Source organism: Schistosoma mansoni, assembly GCF_000237925.1.
Source record: "Schistosoma mansoni, WGS project CABG00000000 data, supercontig 0173, strain Puerto Rico, whole genome shotgun sequence".
In the NCBI taxonomy this organism is placed as follows: Eukaryota; Metazoa; Platyhelminthes; class Trematoda; order Strigeidida; family Schistosomatidae; genus Schistosoma; species Schistosoma mansoni.
The window spans coordinates 279,723-293,815 of record NW_017386059.1 but is presented as its reverse complement, the minus strand read 5'-3'; the positions used below and the strand labels follow the sequence as shown (position 1 = coordinate 293,815).

Below are 14,093 nucleotides of genomic sequence, written 5' to 3'. Positions count from 1 at the left end.
AACTACTAACCAGTAACACCTTCTATAGCCGAATCGTTCCCCACTCAGTTAAAATCAGAAGTCAGAAGCGAAGAGTTTAGAAAGATATGTTTGATGCGTTATCAATATATCGAGAAGGGGTTGATCTAATCTGGCTAATGAACGTAGATGTTTCCCACGCTGAGCTGTAACGTGATCTGGTGCGGATTCATGACCGAACGCCTTCAGCTAAACAAGTTCACTAAAACTATTGTGGTCAGCATCCAATGTCGAACAACTACAGAGCTATTGATTTTGGGGAATTATTTACAGCTACATCCTCACCGAATCGTCAGCGAATGGAAATGACTATTTCAATATGTGATTAAGGCTCCATCTGTTGACCCCCTCGAAATAAAGTTGAGTCAGCCAAGAGACTACCATTTTCAGGACTAATACAGGCCATCCAGCCTCTTGTAGAATCTAAACTGAAACTAAAAATGGATTACCGGCACATGTATTACTGAACAACTAAGTAAAACATTGAGACATTAAGTGGGTTTCGATAAATATGACTGATGAGAGAGTTCTCAAAATCTTATGAATGTTTCTCACCTAGACTATAAAGCATTGTTTGAATGCTTCAAAAGTTCATCTAAAAACAGAATTTCGGCTTGCAAGGTAGTCGATTGCAGGTCACGGGGCTCCGCGTTGTACAATGTTTTCGAGTACCTGTGATTACACAAAGTTAAGGCTGAATATTAGACTTTGTATTCAAAGACTTGAATATGTTCAAAAAAAGAAATCTGAAATATCAAAGGGAATTCGTCGAGAAATCGCAGACCTTTTGAAAGATGGAAAAGTCGACAGGGCTCGCATTAAGGTCGAACAAATCATTCGAGATGACTACTGTGTAGAAGCCATGGACATTATACAGTCCTATCTTGAAACAATAAACGCGCGATTCGGGCTAATTCAGGATGCAAAGTGAGACACTGTGCTTGGTATTACATAATTTAGGTTGCCAGATGCATCTCTTGAGACACCAATCGCGACTATACTGTGGTCCAAATCACGAATTAAAAATGAAATTCCTGAGCTAGATATTGTCGGTCAGCAGCTCGCCATTAAGTTTGGTAGGAATTACGTCCGTGAATGTTGCGAGAAGGCAAATATGGTCAATCGTACCGTAATGACAAAATTGAATTCCATTGTCCCTGGGGCGAATTTGGTTGAAATGTACTTGGTTAGTTACTTTTTCCAACAATCTAAACCATTTGACCTACTCAAACTGTTTTATAGCATTTTGTTGCCCATTTTTGTGCGGTTATTCCCATATATCCACCAATGTTAATTCCAACCACTTGTTTGATATAATGTTAATAGTTATATTCCGTTAGATACGGATAAAAATCCAAATCTGCCAGTCACCAATCGTTATTTATCTGAGGTCTCGATCCAGTTATTCATGGTACTTCACTTCAGTAACATTGACAAGCTGAAACCAGAAGAAACTTGCCAATAAATCCCTAACATCACTTTCGGTTTAGGGCTGTTGATTGTACAGTAAATCTCTAGATTTAGATACAATCCTTCAAAGTCTGCTAAAATCCGAACCAAATATGTGTCATACTTAAGCCTTCAGTTTGTATTTAGTTGGTGATGAATGATTTTGTCTTAATGAGAGTATTTTTAACCGCATCCAAACAGTTGCTTAATATAAAATTCTAATGCCAGCGAGTACTGAAAAGTATGGACCATACAAACTGAGATATTATTGTAGAGACAAAGCGGATAGAAAGTTCAGTCAAAGTGGTAAGCTTTGGTCTTTACATCATGGCTTCTTATGATTCCTACGCTATAATCCAGTTTCTGTAAACTTAATGTATAGTATGTTTAAGGAAGTTTATGATGACTAGTTCTAAATAGTTAAGTTGTCAAGGTCTCCAGATATCGTAAAGTTCGTCTGAGGGAATCTTTATACCCTAGTGATGAAAGTCTGGATACATTTAATCCTCCACTTTGTGTTCCTATGTCCACTTATTTTAACTGAGTTCCAAAAGAAATTTTGACTTCTACACATTTAGTGCTATTTTAGCAATGTTAGAGAGTATTACTGAACTAACCTGTCATAGTGTTTTTAAGGCTTCGGTCTCTAAAAATAGGAAATTCAGCGGATGCATATATGTTTATATATGGAATTTTGAGTATTAGTTCCCTGAGAAAATATAAGCAGTGAGCATGATTAAATAGGTTGTAATACTAGGTTATATAGTGTCAATAATGATAAGAGTTTGGAAGTGTGATAAATGAAGTGTTTTGTTACAATTATTGAAGGGACTAGAATAGTTTGGCACAATGGAGTGATATTAGTAACAATTATGAATGAATTCATGAAAATATGAGAAACAAGGGACATATTCCAAATGCGAAGTTAGTAAAATTAAAACTGGCAGTTAAAGGCCGTTGTAGGGAGAATTATTTAAAATGAGCATGTTATTTTATTGGATAAAAAAGTTTCTTCTGGGTAATGGTTTTGTCTTTGTCATCAGTTTATTCGGGAGTTTGGACCGAAGACATTTCACCCACTGGACAGTATTGTCTTCATTCATTGAATCATAACGGTGGATAAATTCAGAAAAATCAAGGGGTCCTTTTCTTAAAAATCAATCAAAACACCCTACTGTCTTTCCATCTTCCCCTTGAGGTTAGTGTAAGTTCGTTTCTTAAAATATCTTGTTTCATCCAGCCTTTCATATTGATGTTTTAATTCTTAGTTCTCTTCGTCATCAGTTGTTCAATTTATCACTGCTTTACAGCCGAAGAGGAAGCCAGTAATAAACTTCATGAATTAGAAAAAGTCAAATCATTATGGTTATCTATAATTGTTCCCATAGATCCCGTTTATCTTATATTTTGTTCCAAAATGTCTTTCTGACTTTAATAAGCATTTTCCTTTCCATACACAATACTAGGTTGAAATCTCGAAAAGTTATGACGTTAATTTCACTCCCGACACACATGTTATTTGCGACGCTAATCTAATGTTAGGCGATAACTTGATTGAATTCAAACCTGATAGTTCTGTTGGGCTACCTAGTATGCCTTCCAATTTTGGAGCATGCGGTATGCCATGGGCAACTACATCGATGTCCGATAAAGCTCCTTATCCTACGGAATTTATCAATGAAACTAAGACTCCATCAGGCATCCCACCAAATGAAACAGTGCCCTCAAACACAACCAGTATGTCCCCCTTCATATTTTTTCTCTAAGTAAATTTATATTTTGTAAAACTAACAATTGATATTTTTGTGGTCATTCAGTCATGTTTTTCAAATACTTTTCATATTATTAGTGGTGTCCAGGTTGTCCAAGTGTTAGGGAAACCGTAGTATCGGTTACTATGTTAAGCCCGCATAACTTATTCTAGCGTCTGGACAGGTCAATTTATCCGTTCTTCTCGAGTCACATTTTCACCTTGTTAATTATTCACTTATCAACCTTGACTGTTTTTATATGAGCGTATATGTGTGTACATCTTATCCTACTCATCACATGTCTGTAGCTTATTTTTATGTGACTATAAATATTGAACGTTAGAATAAATGGAGTTGGCTCACACTCCATTTCCATTGCACGCCATTGCTCTCTTTTCGCTCCGTTTCTTTGATTGTCTGTTCAAATCAATGAATGTACAAAATATACATAGTCAAAAATCCATTCTCATATTTGGCTTATTTAATTCCGTTATTCACTAACGCGGATTAAGTCGACAATTACATACGAGGATCGGCAACATGTGTACTTCGATAACAAGCAAAAATGATCAAACTTGGTTCAGATGTAGGGCTACTAAAGTGGTGAGCCCGTCGATAACATCTTCCAATCTAATTCACGTCAATATGAGGGGTCCCACTAAAAAACAACTTAAAGGTAAACGCTATGCATTAACACACTGCTTATTTTACGAATTTGCCCCCAAATAACAATATCCTACTCTTATTTCATCTTGAGACTGTAGTATTACATTTAGAATCACCCTAATATAGTAATCTAGTAATGAAGCAATACCAGCTGTAGGAGTGTGTTACTGAACGTTCATTTCGTGCAACTTGGAAGTGTCTATGACTACTATATGTTCTCATACTTGGACTGATCTGTATTCAATGTATTTTTTCTTACTGGTAATTTTTTTAAGCATTTAAAATTCTATCTGTGGTATATTATTCGTGTTATATTGTAAACACAATTTCCTCTCTGAACAGTCCTATTTTATATCTTGTAGCTTGTTCATTATTGTCCACTTCATTATTTACAGATGCTCTCTATTCTTTAGTCATCATCCCTCTGTTACTGAGCGTTGTTGAAAATGTAGGAATGGAGTGTCTTTTTGAAAGTTTTTGCTAGTCCGCATTCCGATGATGAATATTTCACTTGTATATCTTGTCGATCCTGTCTTATTTTGAACCTGTGGCTTAGTGGTTGAAGTGATTGGAGTCCCACTCCATCTTCAGTTTGAGCAGTTGGGTAGCTTTACTAGCTTTCATAAAACCAAGTTCACTGATCTGTACTTAATGAGTTTCATCAGTTAGTCTTTTTTTCATCATTTATAACTAGATACCACTCAATTGGATGATCCCAACCGTTGCTACTACTCTGACATGGTGGTCAGGCTTGCCTATCTTAGTAAACCGATCGAGCTATATTGACTGGAACAATCGTTCCTCGAGGTCCTATCATGCCCCGACCGTTGCTGCTACCTTGACGTGGTGGTCAGGCTTGCCTATCGTGATGAACTAATCGAGCTATACTGGCTGGAACAATCGTTCCTCAAGGTCCTACCATGCCAGACAGGTCGGTTGAAGAGCGGTAAGACTAAAAGCAGCAAACCCAAGGTCCGAAGGCGAAGTCGTACTGCTGACTGTACAGAGGTGTGACTGCAGTAAGGTGTCTCCTTCAGACAGCCAGCACAACAGCGATGCTGCCTTCCCACAAAGGAAGGGTGGGTTTGGAAAAGGTCGACCCTAGAAATCCATACCTCGCCTTATTCTACGGATTTTCGTCTCCGACGGCAAGGTCTCAACAAGTACGGAGCTAACCCGAAAATTACTCACAAAAAGGTCGTGTATGACCGACCTCAAGCAGTTGTCCCTTGGGCACTGCGGTCACGCTCTCAGGTCACTAAGACCAACTCTAACCCAATTTCCTTTTCAGATACCTCCTGCAATTCGGTGATAAATCTTGGTTTACATTCAGTATTTTACCCTCCACTGTTGAATTGATAGCTGCTATATGTGGGTATCTTTTTGTTCATGGAAGATTTTGTCGAAGTTCTTTTTACTTTAGTTACTCAATTTTTTAAACAATAATGTGCCTTCAAGACTTTTCGTATCCAGTCAACTTCATTCTCTTGGCATATCTCATTTAAGAATTTGAGTATCAATTATTCATCTGCCTATCATTTTAAGGCACTGACTAGACTCAATTTCTGACCATTTTATTGTTTATCCAGGCAGCTGTGGTTGTTTCAGATATAATGATAAGTTAATATGCAATATTAATCACTCTATGGTTCAATCATGCATACCACCAGTAGGGACTTTGTGGACGCAGTTCTAGGCTAAACAAATTTTTCTTTAGTGAGCTATGTAACATTCATCTCAAGTTAGCATTTTGTTATCTACTAGTTTTCATGGACTGATAAAACTTCAAAAATAATTGGATCTACCATCACAACATAATTATCAGTTTATATATATATATATATATATAATCATTCAGTATTTATTTATTGTTTTAGCAACCAATGAAGATACGGCTATGCCACCGCCATATGATATGTCTGTATGCAATGGTCAAAATGCTGTCGTACCATTTAATTATCCTGGTCCATCTTTTCTACCATCTCAAGATAGTTTCACAACACTTCCTCCAGGTAGCTTCGCTATGATGCCACCAATGAATGGACCTAGTAATCCTCCTCTAGATGATGAAAAAGCAGATTTTGACACTCTGGCAGAACGTTTTGAAAAACTTAAAAAGAAGTGATAAATTTTGTCCTTGCTTCTCATCATTTATTGATACAGATTTTTTTGTCTCATTTTCAACTGCACTACACACTATGCTTGATCTCTGCTGTATTTTTAAAATGAACCTCAATTAAAAAAATATTTTCTTTGTTGATTATTCACGTATACATACGTAATCATTTTTAATCAAATAAATTAATCTAATCTATAGTTATATTGTGTCAATTTGTCCTATTCTTACTGTATTCAATTATTTTCGTTTATGGTGAGGTGAGTCGATAAAGGTAATCTACAAATCGGTTATGATTGATTAATTTCTATTCTATAGTGTGTATTATGTCTTTTTTTCAACTGAGGAATACAGGTAATTTAAGAAAGTAGTTGTCATATTTCTAAATAAAATTAGAATTCTTGATTACGGTCAGCATACTCCGTTTATATTTGATTGTAGTGGGAGTGGTCGGTATCTACGTATAGTGGTATACAGGACCGTAAAGTCACTGTCATATGAACTCTTGTTTCCTCAGTTATACCCTATTGATTGATTATATGTATACTTACATGAATAAAGACTAATTCTTAGCCAGATAGTAGTCCTACTGTTTGTGATTGATTCGACCAGGATATCTGGGTATATTTGTTTTTTCGGACACCTCAGTTACTTCCGCATTTGACAGATCAGTTTTCATTGTAACACAAATGACTACAAGCATAGATTAGTCAATTCATTGTTGTTGCATTATAGTCGCCGTAACGTCATAATTAGTGCGGAACTAACAGGTAGACATAGGATTCTATATTCAACTTTTTTGCAATAATCCACTAATTATTTTTGTTATAAAAGTGGTAATACTCTAATCTATACGTCCTGTTTATACTTCCGATTGGTGTGTCAATAGATAAGCTTGCAAGTTCAAACCAACTGGAATATTTACAATATTTCTTGAGGTATCCTCCAATAAGGGTACGGAGCAACTAAAGGATGAATCAAATGGGCCATTTAATACTAAACTAAAATAATATCGCCTATATATTGACTGGCCAAGTGTATATCATGTCCAGACATGAAAAGGATGATTAACTGACGTAATATAGATGTATATTTCAAGTTTTTAGCTTTTTATAAAACCGTTGGGTATATCTAAATATGCAAATTCAAATTATACTATTCGACTAAGCAGTCTAGTATCGATCTACCTCCGTAATCTTCTAAAACTAGTTTCATGTATGGTACTAACTTCTCTTACTTGCTTTTTACATGACTTTTCTGAATTCTTGTGACAAACTGCATGGTTTTCAATTTATCTAGACTGTTCCTGTTTTAGAGCATCAATGAATTTCTGTATGTTCGGATGAGAGGCTCCGATAGGCTGGCTAAAGCTTCTATGCCACTTTTCTATCTCCTTGTTCATCTTGGCAACATTTTGTGAAGCGGAGCTGTAGTACATTCCACGGTACAATTAAGGAAATTGCATGGCTGCTTCTTTTGCACCTGTTTCGTCCCCTAATCCACTGATGTCTGCAAAATAATCTATCGACTTGGATTTCTTTATTCTCTTTGTAGAATGGTAACTTCATTGTACTGTCAAATATAGATACATCTGAGACCGATGCAAAGCTAATGCTCCCAACTGATGAATCTGTAAGGCGAAATTTCCATCTTTCGTATGACGTTGAAGGTTCTCTGGTTACTGTGGTCTCCACCTTACATTAGTACAAATAGGGCAAATAACCCTGTTGTACTGCAAGTGGACATACTTGTAGAGCTACTGACGAAGCTAAATGTTCGTAATTAGTCATGACGGTTGATAAATGTAAAGTGGCTCAGCTCGTTCAGTTTGTTAAGGATGTGCACATACCGATTCGCATTATTATCGTCCGCAAATTGTATAGATCTCAACAAAAGACATTGGCGTGGTCTTTGGCATACCAATGAAGATATTGCTCTGACAGTTCTACATTTTCAGTTGTAGGGAAGACCAAGGTTAATTTTTCATCCAGTTCACTATCATATCAAAGGATTCTCTCCTCTCATTCGTATTGTATTCAGATGGTAGATTTAGTGCATCCAGTGAACTTGAATCTAGCAGTGACTCCTGATGATTATGTTGTATACACCGAATTGTCTTTTATCCGAACCACAGCTAGAAGTTGGGGGACTACTGTATACTTCAAACTGGCAGCTGTTATATCTACTATCTGGTTTGTCACTTCTGTTGATGAAGCTGTTCAGTCTTTTTTTTGATGACTGATTTTCTTCATCCACCTTAGCTTCATCTGGAACACAGTTGTGTTCCATGTACCGTTTAATAATAACTTGATGCTTCTATGACAGCGCGATCTACACCTCTGTAAAATATTTGGTAATCTCCAGATTTCGTCATTAATCATTTTCTCTTTTATGAAGGTTTAGCCACTCTATCAAAGAATTACCACCTTTGTTACTTTTTGTTTATTATAGCACTATTCTGATGAAACAATAGAAAATATAACCTGGGATGTAGTTTATTGCCTTCAAATATGTCTTGCATCACCTTGAATTTTAATCATATTGTTTATTTTAAAACGAATTGATGTGAATTTATCTTGTATACAATTACACTGTTATTACATTTTATTAGTCATAAGTCAATTTAACATCCTTACATTTTCTGCTATTTGCAATACCCAGTTAAATCATTTCAAAACTAATTGTCAGTTTTTCATTCGCTTCCTTTTGATGTCCGGTTGTATTGATGTGTACTCCCTCAATCCCTTCTCTTTTGCATATAACATTTTCAAATTTGTTAATGCATAGCTTATTTTAGCCTTTGCAAAACATCACAATAATAATGAACTTATAACTGTAGAGCCTTATAATGAAGTTATTAGAAACTATTGTTCACTCAAATATCCTTCATTTTAGAATATTCTATGGGGATTTTTAAGCTGCTAAAATCTAGTGGGCGCACAGTTGCATTGAAGGGACTGAACGAGTACCTGAAGTATAATGCAAAACTCACGGAAGCGAAAACCACTCTGGATTTTATTTTATTCGTAATTGCATTGTTACAAACCGATATGCCAAAGATTATTTCAAATACCTAAATCGATGTAAAATCAAATCTAATATTGTGTCGCTGAAAGGATATGCTCTCAGTCAAATCGAATCTCTTCAAACAGATATTATTGAGTTGGGAGTATTACACAGAGATTTAATGCCATTAAATATCTTCTCCGAAACCTAAGGTATTAAAACTTTTAAAGCAACACAAATACATTTCTGAGTTTACCTATAATGGGCTGAAGTCTTCTGGAACACACCCCTCGACTCTATAGCCTACCTAAGGTTCATAAACCAGAGGTTCCTTTACGTCCAACTCTAGATACGTCAAACTCACCAGCAAAATGGTTAATGAAATTACTAGAACCATTACGCCAAGACTTGGGTAAGTACAACGTTGAAGGCGTATTTGGATTTGTAGGCACAATAAAGAAAAAAGATGAATATAAAAAGCAAAACCATGTTATCAATAGACATAATATCTTTCTTTACTAACATTCCACTGACAGAAACTATCGATCATATATGTCAACAACTGTTAGGGAAGAAAATACAGATACTGATCCCAATAAATAAAATGAAGGAGCTTCACTTGAAGCGCACTATGAATATCTACTTTATGCTTAACGATGAATTTTACAGATGGGATCACCCTTAGGCTTGATCCTCGATAATATTTTCCCGGCCAAACTGGAAAATGGACCGTTAAAAGACATTATAAAGAAGTTAGATTATTACTGTCGATACATCGATGACACACTGATCGTGTGTGACGAAAGTATTGACAAACAAGAGCTGTTGAACGATTTCATTGACGTTCACTTAGCTATTAAATTCACCATCAAAAAGGAGACGACAATAGTATAGCTTTCCGTGATGTCCTACTTTCTAGAAGGATAGACGGTCCCATAAAAAGAAATGTATTTAGAAAGAATATATGAACGCTTCAGTATACCCATTTCCATAGCTCTAAACCTCTTCAATACAAAATAGATTTGGTTTAATGTCTCACCCACAGAGTCAAACTCTTATGTTCTGAAAATAGTGTAGATAGCGAAATCGATAAGCTAAAGAGTACATTACGAAATAACTTCGTCAGAAAAATTCTATTAAAAGGTATTAAAAAAAAAGAAACTGTGGCACGACCAGTAAAAAAACCTTGACTCTGAAACTGGATTTCGAAGGCGACATAGCGGGTGACATTTTACGCCGCCAAGTTACACACAATTTTATCAACCAAACCAGTACTTACACAACAAATCAAGGGTAGGTTACCGATGATAAGCTCCTCCATGTGTGTATACCAATTCAATTGCTCTTATGGAGCCAGTTACATAGGCCGTACTCAGAGGGCCTTAACTTTGCGTGTTCGTGAACATGTACCAGCATGGTTGGGAAGAAGAATCACCAAATCAATTAATAGCACCATTCTTTCTCACTTGGTATATAGTGAACATCATACTAAAATAGATGAGGCTTTCTCTGTTTTATGTCAAGTTCCAGAGAATCTACCTGAAGGAGCTAGATTACTGCTCCTCTACATAGCTGAAGCCATCTGGATCAACTTCAATAAACCGAACTTATGTTTCCAGAAGAGGTATATGCAGCCTTTATGTTTACCTTGGCCCACAAGTGGATCACCGGATGCCTAAACTGGATATTTTAAACCTCTTAACCCCCCCTCCCAGTTCCTTTCGTGTTTATATCTAAATCTTCACATTCATCTTCAATTCACATGAATTTTTTAAATCATAATTACATTGATAACACCCTTCTTATTACATATTATATTCACACAACAATATTATTGTCGTTACTTTTATCATTATTATTTTTACCTCGCTCGACAAAATGAAATCCCCCTAATATTCATTTTTTATTCACATGAATTTTTATTTCGTTGTATTACGACTATACTGATTATGACTTGACACTACTACGAATCATCCTGACCATTATCAAATGACTGTTCTAATTTACAAATAACACAACTTTGGAGTATTTATGTCGTAACAGATGTAAACGTTCACCATTATTGACATATAACATTGTCAAATTCAATCATGGGTGCCTTAAATTAGCCTTTGTAAAATATCATAATTATGGGCTGAAAACAGTAGAACCTGATGATGAAGTTATTGAAAACAATTGTTCGATCGAATATTCTTCCTTTATTATTTTCTTGGTAATTTTCTTCCATTGTACTGATTTGAAGCTCATACTGAGGGTAACACACTTTTATGCTCAATTCTATGTTGATTATGGTTAACTGGCATAGTTTAGTTGATTAATTAAAATTGTCCAAACGAGTTAATATCATTCAATTCTAATAAATACACTGGATTTTTTTGACGTTACGCTAATTTTGAGTCGTCCTACAAATGGATTCACCAGACTGTTATGTGCATATCTACCATGCTCCCTAGACAATCATACAATCAGTTAATTAGAACATCCTAACGGTAAGCTATTATGGAACTCATGCTTGTAGAAATGTATACATCGATCAGACGGAAATCTAATCTATGCTCATGAAGTATGAAAGTTAAGGGAACGATCGAAACACCATTTGCCAGTAACGACTCTAATTTTTGCTAACTTGTTTATGGATGAATATTTCAATAATGGGTTGTAATGAAGTTATATTTATTTATACGGAATAAGATATTAAGCATGTCAAATCAAAATTATTTAGAATTACTATACATTAAAAGGATAACATTGACAGACCTTGTATTAATCTATCAAGATAAAACTGACAATCTTTTGAAGAATATTTTGTGAATTTGTTTCATCCAATGTAGTTTTAAATAAAATGGAAATGGCGGGAATGGGAAAACCAGAAATGTTTAAACCTGGCGATTACTCACTGAAACTATACTAAACTGCTCTACTTCAACGGGGTTGATGGTGACCTTCCAGATGCTTCAACAATGAGTATACGCAAACTGTCATACTTTTCAAAATATCTAAGTACAAATTCACTGAAAAAATGAAACGACAATCTAAGAATTATGTAAATGGGACTGGAGAAATTTGTACGACAAAAGAATGCTTATTATTTGATGGATTATTAATCACAGTTTAGTTGAGTTTACTTTAAACAAAGGAAAAACAAAGGAATTCTTACTAAACGGGATTTGGAATAAGATATCTATTAAAAATAGGCTTTCTGTATAATTTCGTCTCCATACCATGTTATTTCGACTGTATATTACAACTGTAGACTTTTTTCTTGTCCGTTCTAAGCAATTTAATCACGACATAAAAATCTTCTGTACAAAAGCATGTATGAAGTTAATTTTGGCTGACATTACTTTTTTCAGATTTTCCACTGAAGGATAAAAGTCACTTTCTTGATTCTTGTTAACATTTCAGTATAATATAGTTGAACGGAATTCTCTCTAAATTAATTCATTTTACACAACATATCATATAGCAACGAAAACTCATACGAACATTGTATAATAAATTCTCGTGATTTCAACTTCCACTAACGATTATTCTTATGAATAACCTTACTTATATTTTGAAATTCTGTGTTGTTTTAAATCAGTTCATCTGATGTGGTTCAGAAGACATAGATTTTTCCCAAGGAATAATCATATTACTCAGTGATTAAACACAGGGATGTTTACCAGGATTTGAGACATACCTAGTCATGAATGTCAATAACGCTAGCCACTGTTTAGGTTGAACTAGGCGGAGCAGAGTTCTTACCTTCGATCTAACTATTGAAAGCTGAATACACTAAGCTATTAAACTATTTTCAAGTGAGAACTCTGTGTCGGTAAAAAAAATCTGTTAATAACTTGTAAAGAATTGTTTAACTGAACATTTACCCTTGAAATTTATTCTGAGAATTTTGTTTCCTGAGATAGTGAAGAAGATTTGTACCTTAGATGGACATTTTTGATAGAGCTTCGTTTTTTGGGCTGGAAACTCTATCAAAAGAGGTTGTTTTCTGGCAAGATAATCGATATCGAATAATTATAACATTTATGTATGTGAATGTAACATCTTCAAAAGTTAGTATTTTCTTCTCAATTACAATCATGTACCATTGAAATTGAATGCATTCAAAAAACTGCATATTTAATTTTGTTACAGTCTTTACGTTGTATCCTTCTAGTTATATCTAACTATTCCATTTACAACTAACTAATTCAATCTTCAAATGAATTGAATAAATGAAACATACGAAACAAACGTAAAAATTATTTTGTTTGGGTACATTTTAACTTGTCAACTGAATTATTTAATAGCAATATACCACCAAAATAAATTTGCTAGTTGTTCTTAGCTTGAAAGTTATATAGAAAAAATAATTTGAGACTTTTAATGCTTTATTATAAGTATTATCCTTTTTTTTCCTCCAAGTATTCACATGATTACTGTTTCTACGATAAAAACAAAAAGACAAATGGAAACAATACATTAATGTAAAGTATTTTCATGTGTTCTTGTTTTTTGTTGTTGAATGAAGTATTACGTTAATCACAATGATTTTGTTTTTGAATCATACTAACATTATTTTAGTATTTTAATCGAGTTTATATCACAGCCTCGTTAGCTTTTCACTAATTGTAAATTCAGTGTTTGTCTTATAACGTTTTTACTATGAATGTCCCGCTTAATCAGAAGTTTTTTAATATTATTATATTATTATTATATTATATTTATTATACTTAGGATAATGGTTGGCAACCGAATGTACTAGGTTTATTTCGTCAACTGAATATGCCAATGTTGATCCTCATATTAAGACTAAAAACCTAGCACTTATCATTTCAAACGTCAAAGTTATTCATAAGGCTACTGAGTCTTGATAGCTGCTAATTTTGTTGGAGATATTGAATGATCTAGCCTAAAATTAGTCAGGGCGCAGTTGCGTTTGCTGTTTATCTTCCTTTAAATTATGAGCTAAGTATCATTGTTATTTGTTTATCATTTATTCCCTTAGAACTGCACTTTCCACGTTATTATTTTTATGGTTTGGATATTGTTCTCCTCCCCACATTTTTCATTTTGTTTTTCTCTCACTATGCTGACATTAGGTA

At 34.6% G+C, this 14,093-nt stretch overlaps 1 protein-coding gene across 1 annotated transcript; it reads left to right on the top strand.

Annotated features, from left to right (window-relative positions):
* The first annotated feature begins 622 nt into the window (after window positions 1-622).
* Smp_057650 (protein kiaa0174, putative) lies at window positions 623-6,213 on the top strand. Its single transcript, XM_018796342.1, has 4 exons — window positions 623-945; window positions 979-1,204; window positions 2,934-3,204; window positions 5,762-6,213. The coding sequence occupies exons 1-4, from the start codon at window positions 677-679 to the stop codon at window positions 6,007-6,009; spliced, it is 1,014 nt and encodes a 337-aa protein (XP_018646892.1). The 5' UTR covers window positions 623-676; the 3' UTR covers window positions 6,010-6,213.
* The last annotated feature ends 7,880 nt before the right edge of the window (window positions 6,214-14,093 follow it).

Excerpts from the sequence above, each read along its gene's own strand:
- Smp_057650 (XM_018796342.1), top strand. The coding sequence starts at position 677 with ATGTTTTCGAGTACCTGTGATTACACAAAGTTAAGGCTGAATATTAGA. Across the intron at positions 946-978 it reads GGGCTAATTCAGGATGCAAA|GTTGCCAGATGCATCTCTTG; the intron begins GTGAGACACTGT and ends TACATAATTTAG. Across the intron at positions 3,205-5,761 it reads AGTGCCCTCAAACACAACCA|CAACCAATGAAGATACGGCT; the intron begins GTATGTCCCCCT and ends TTATTGTTTTAG.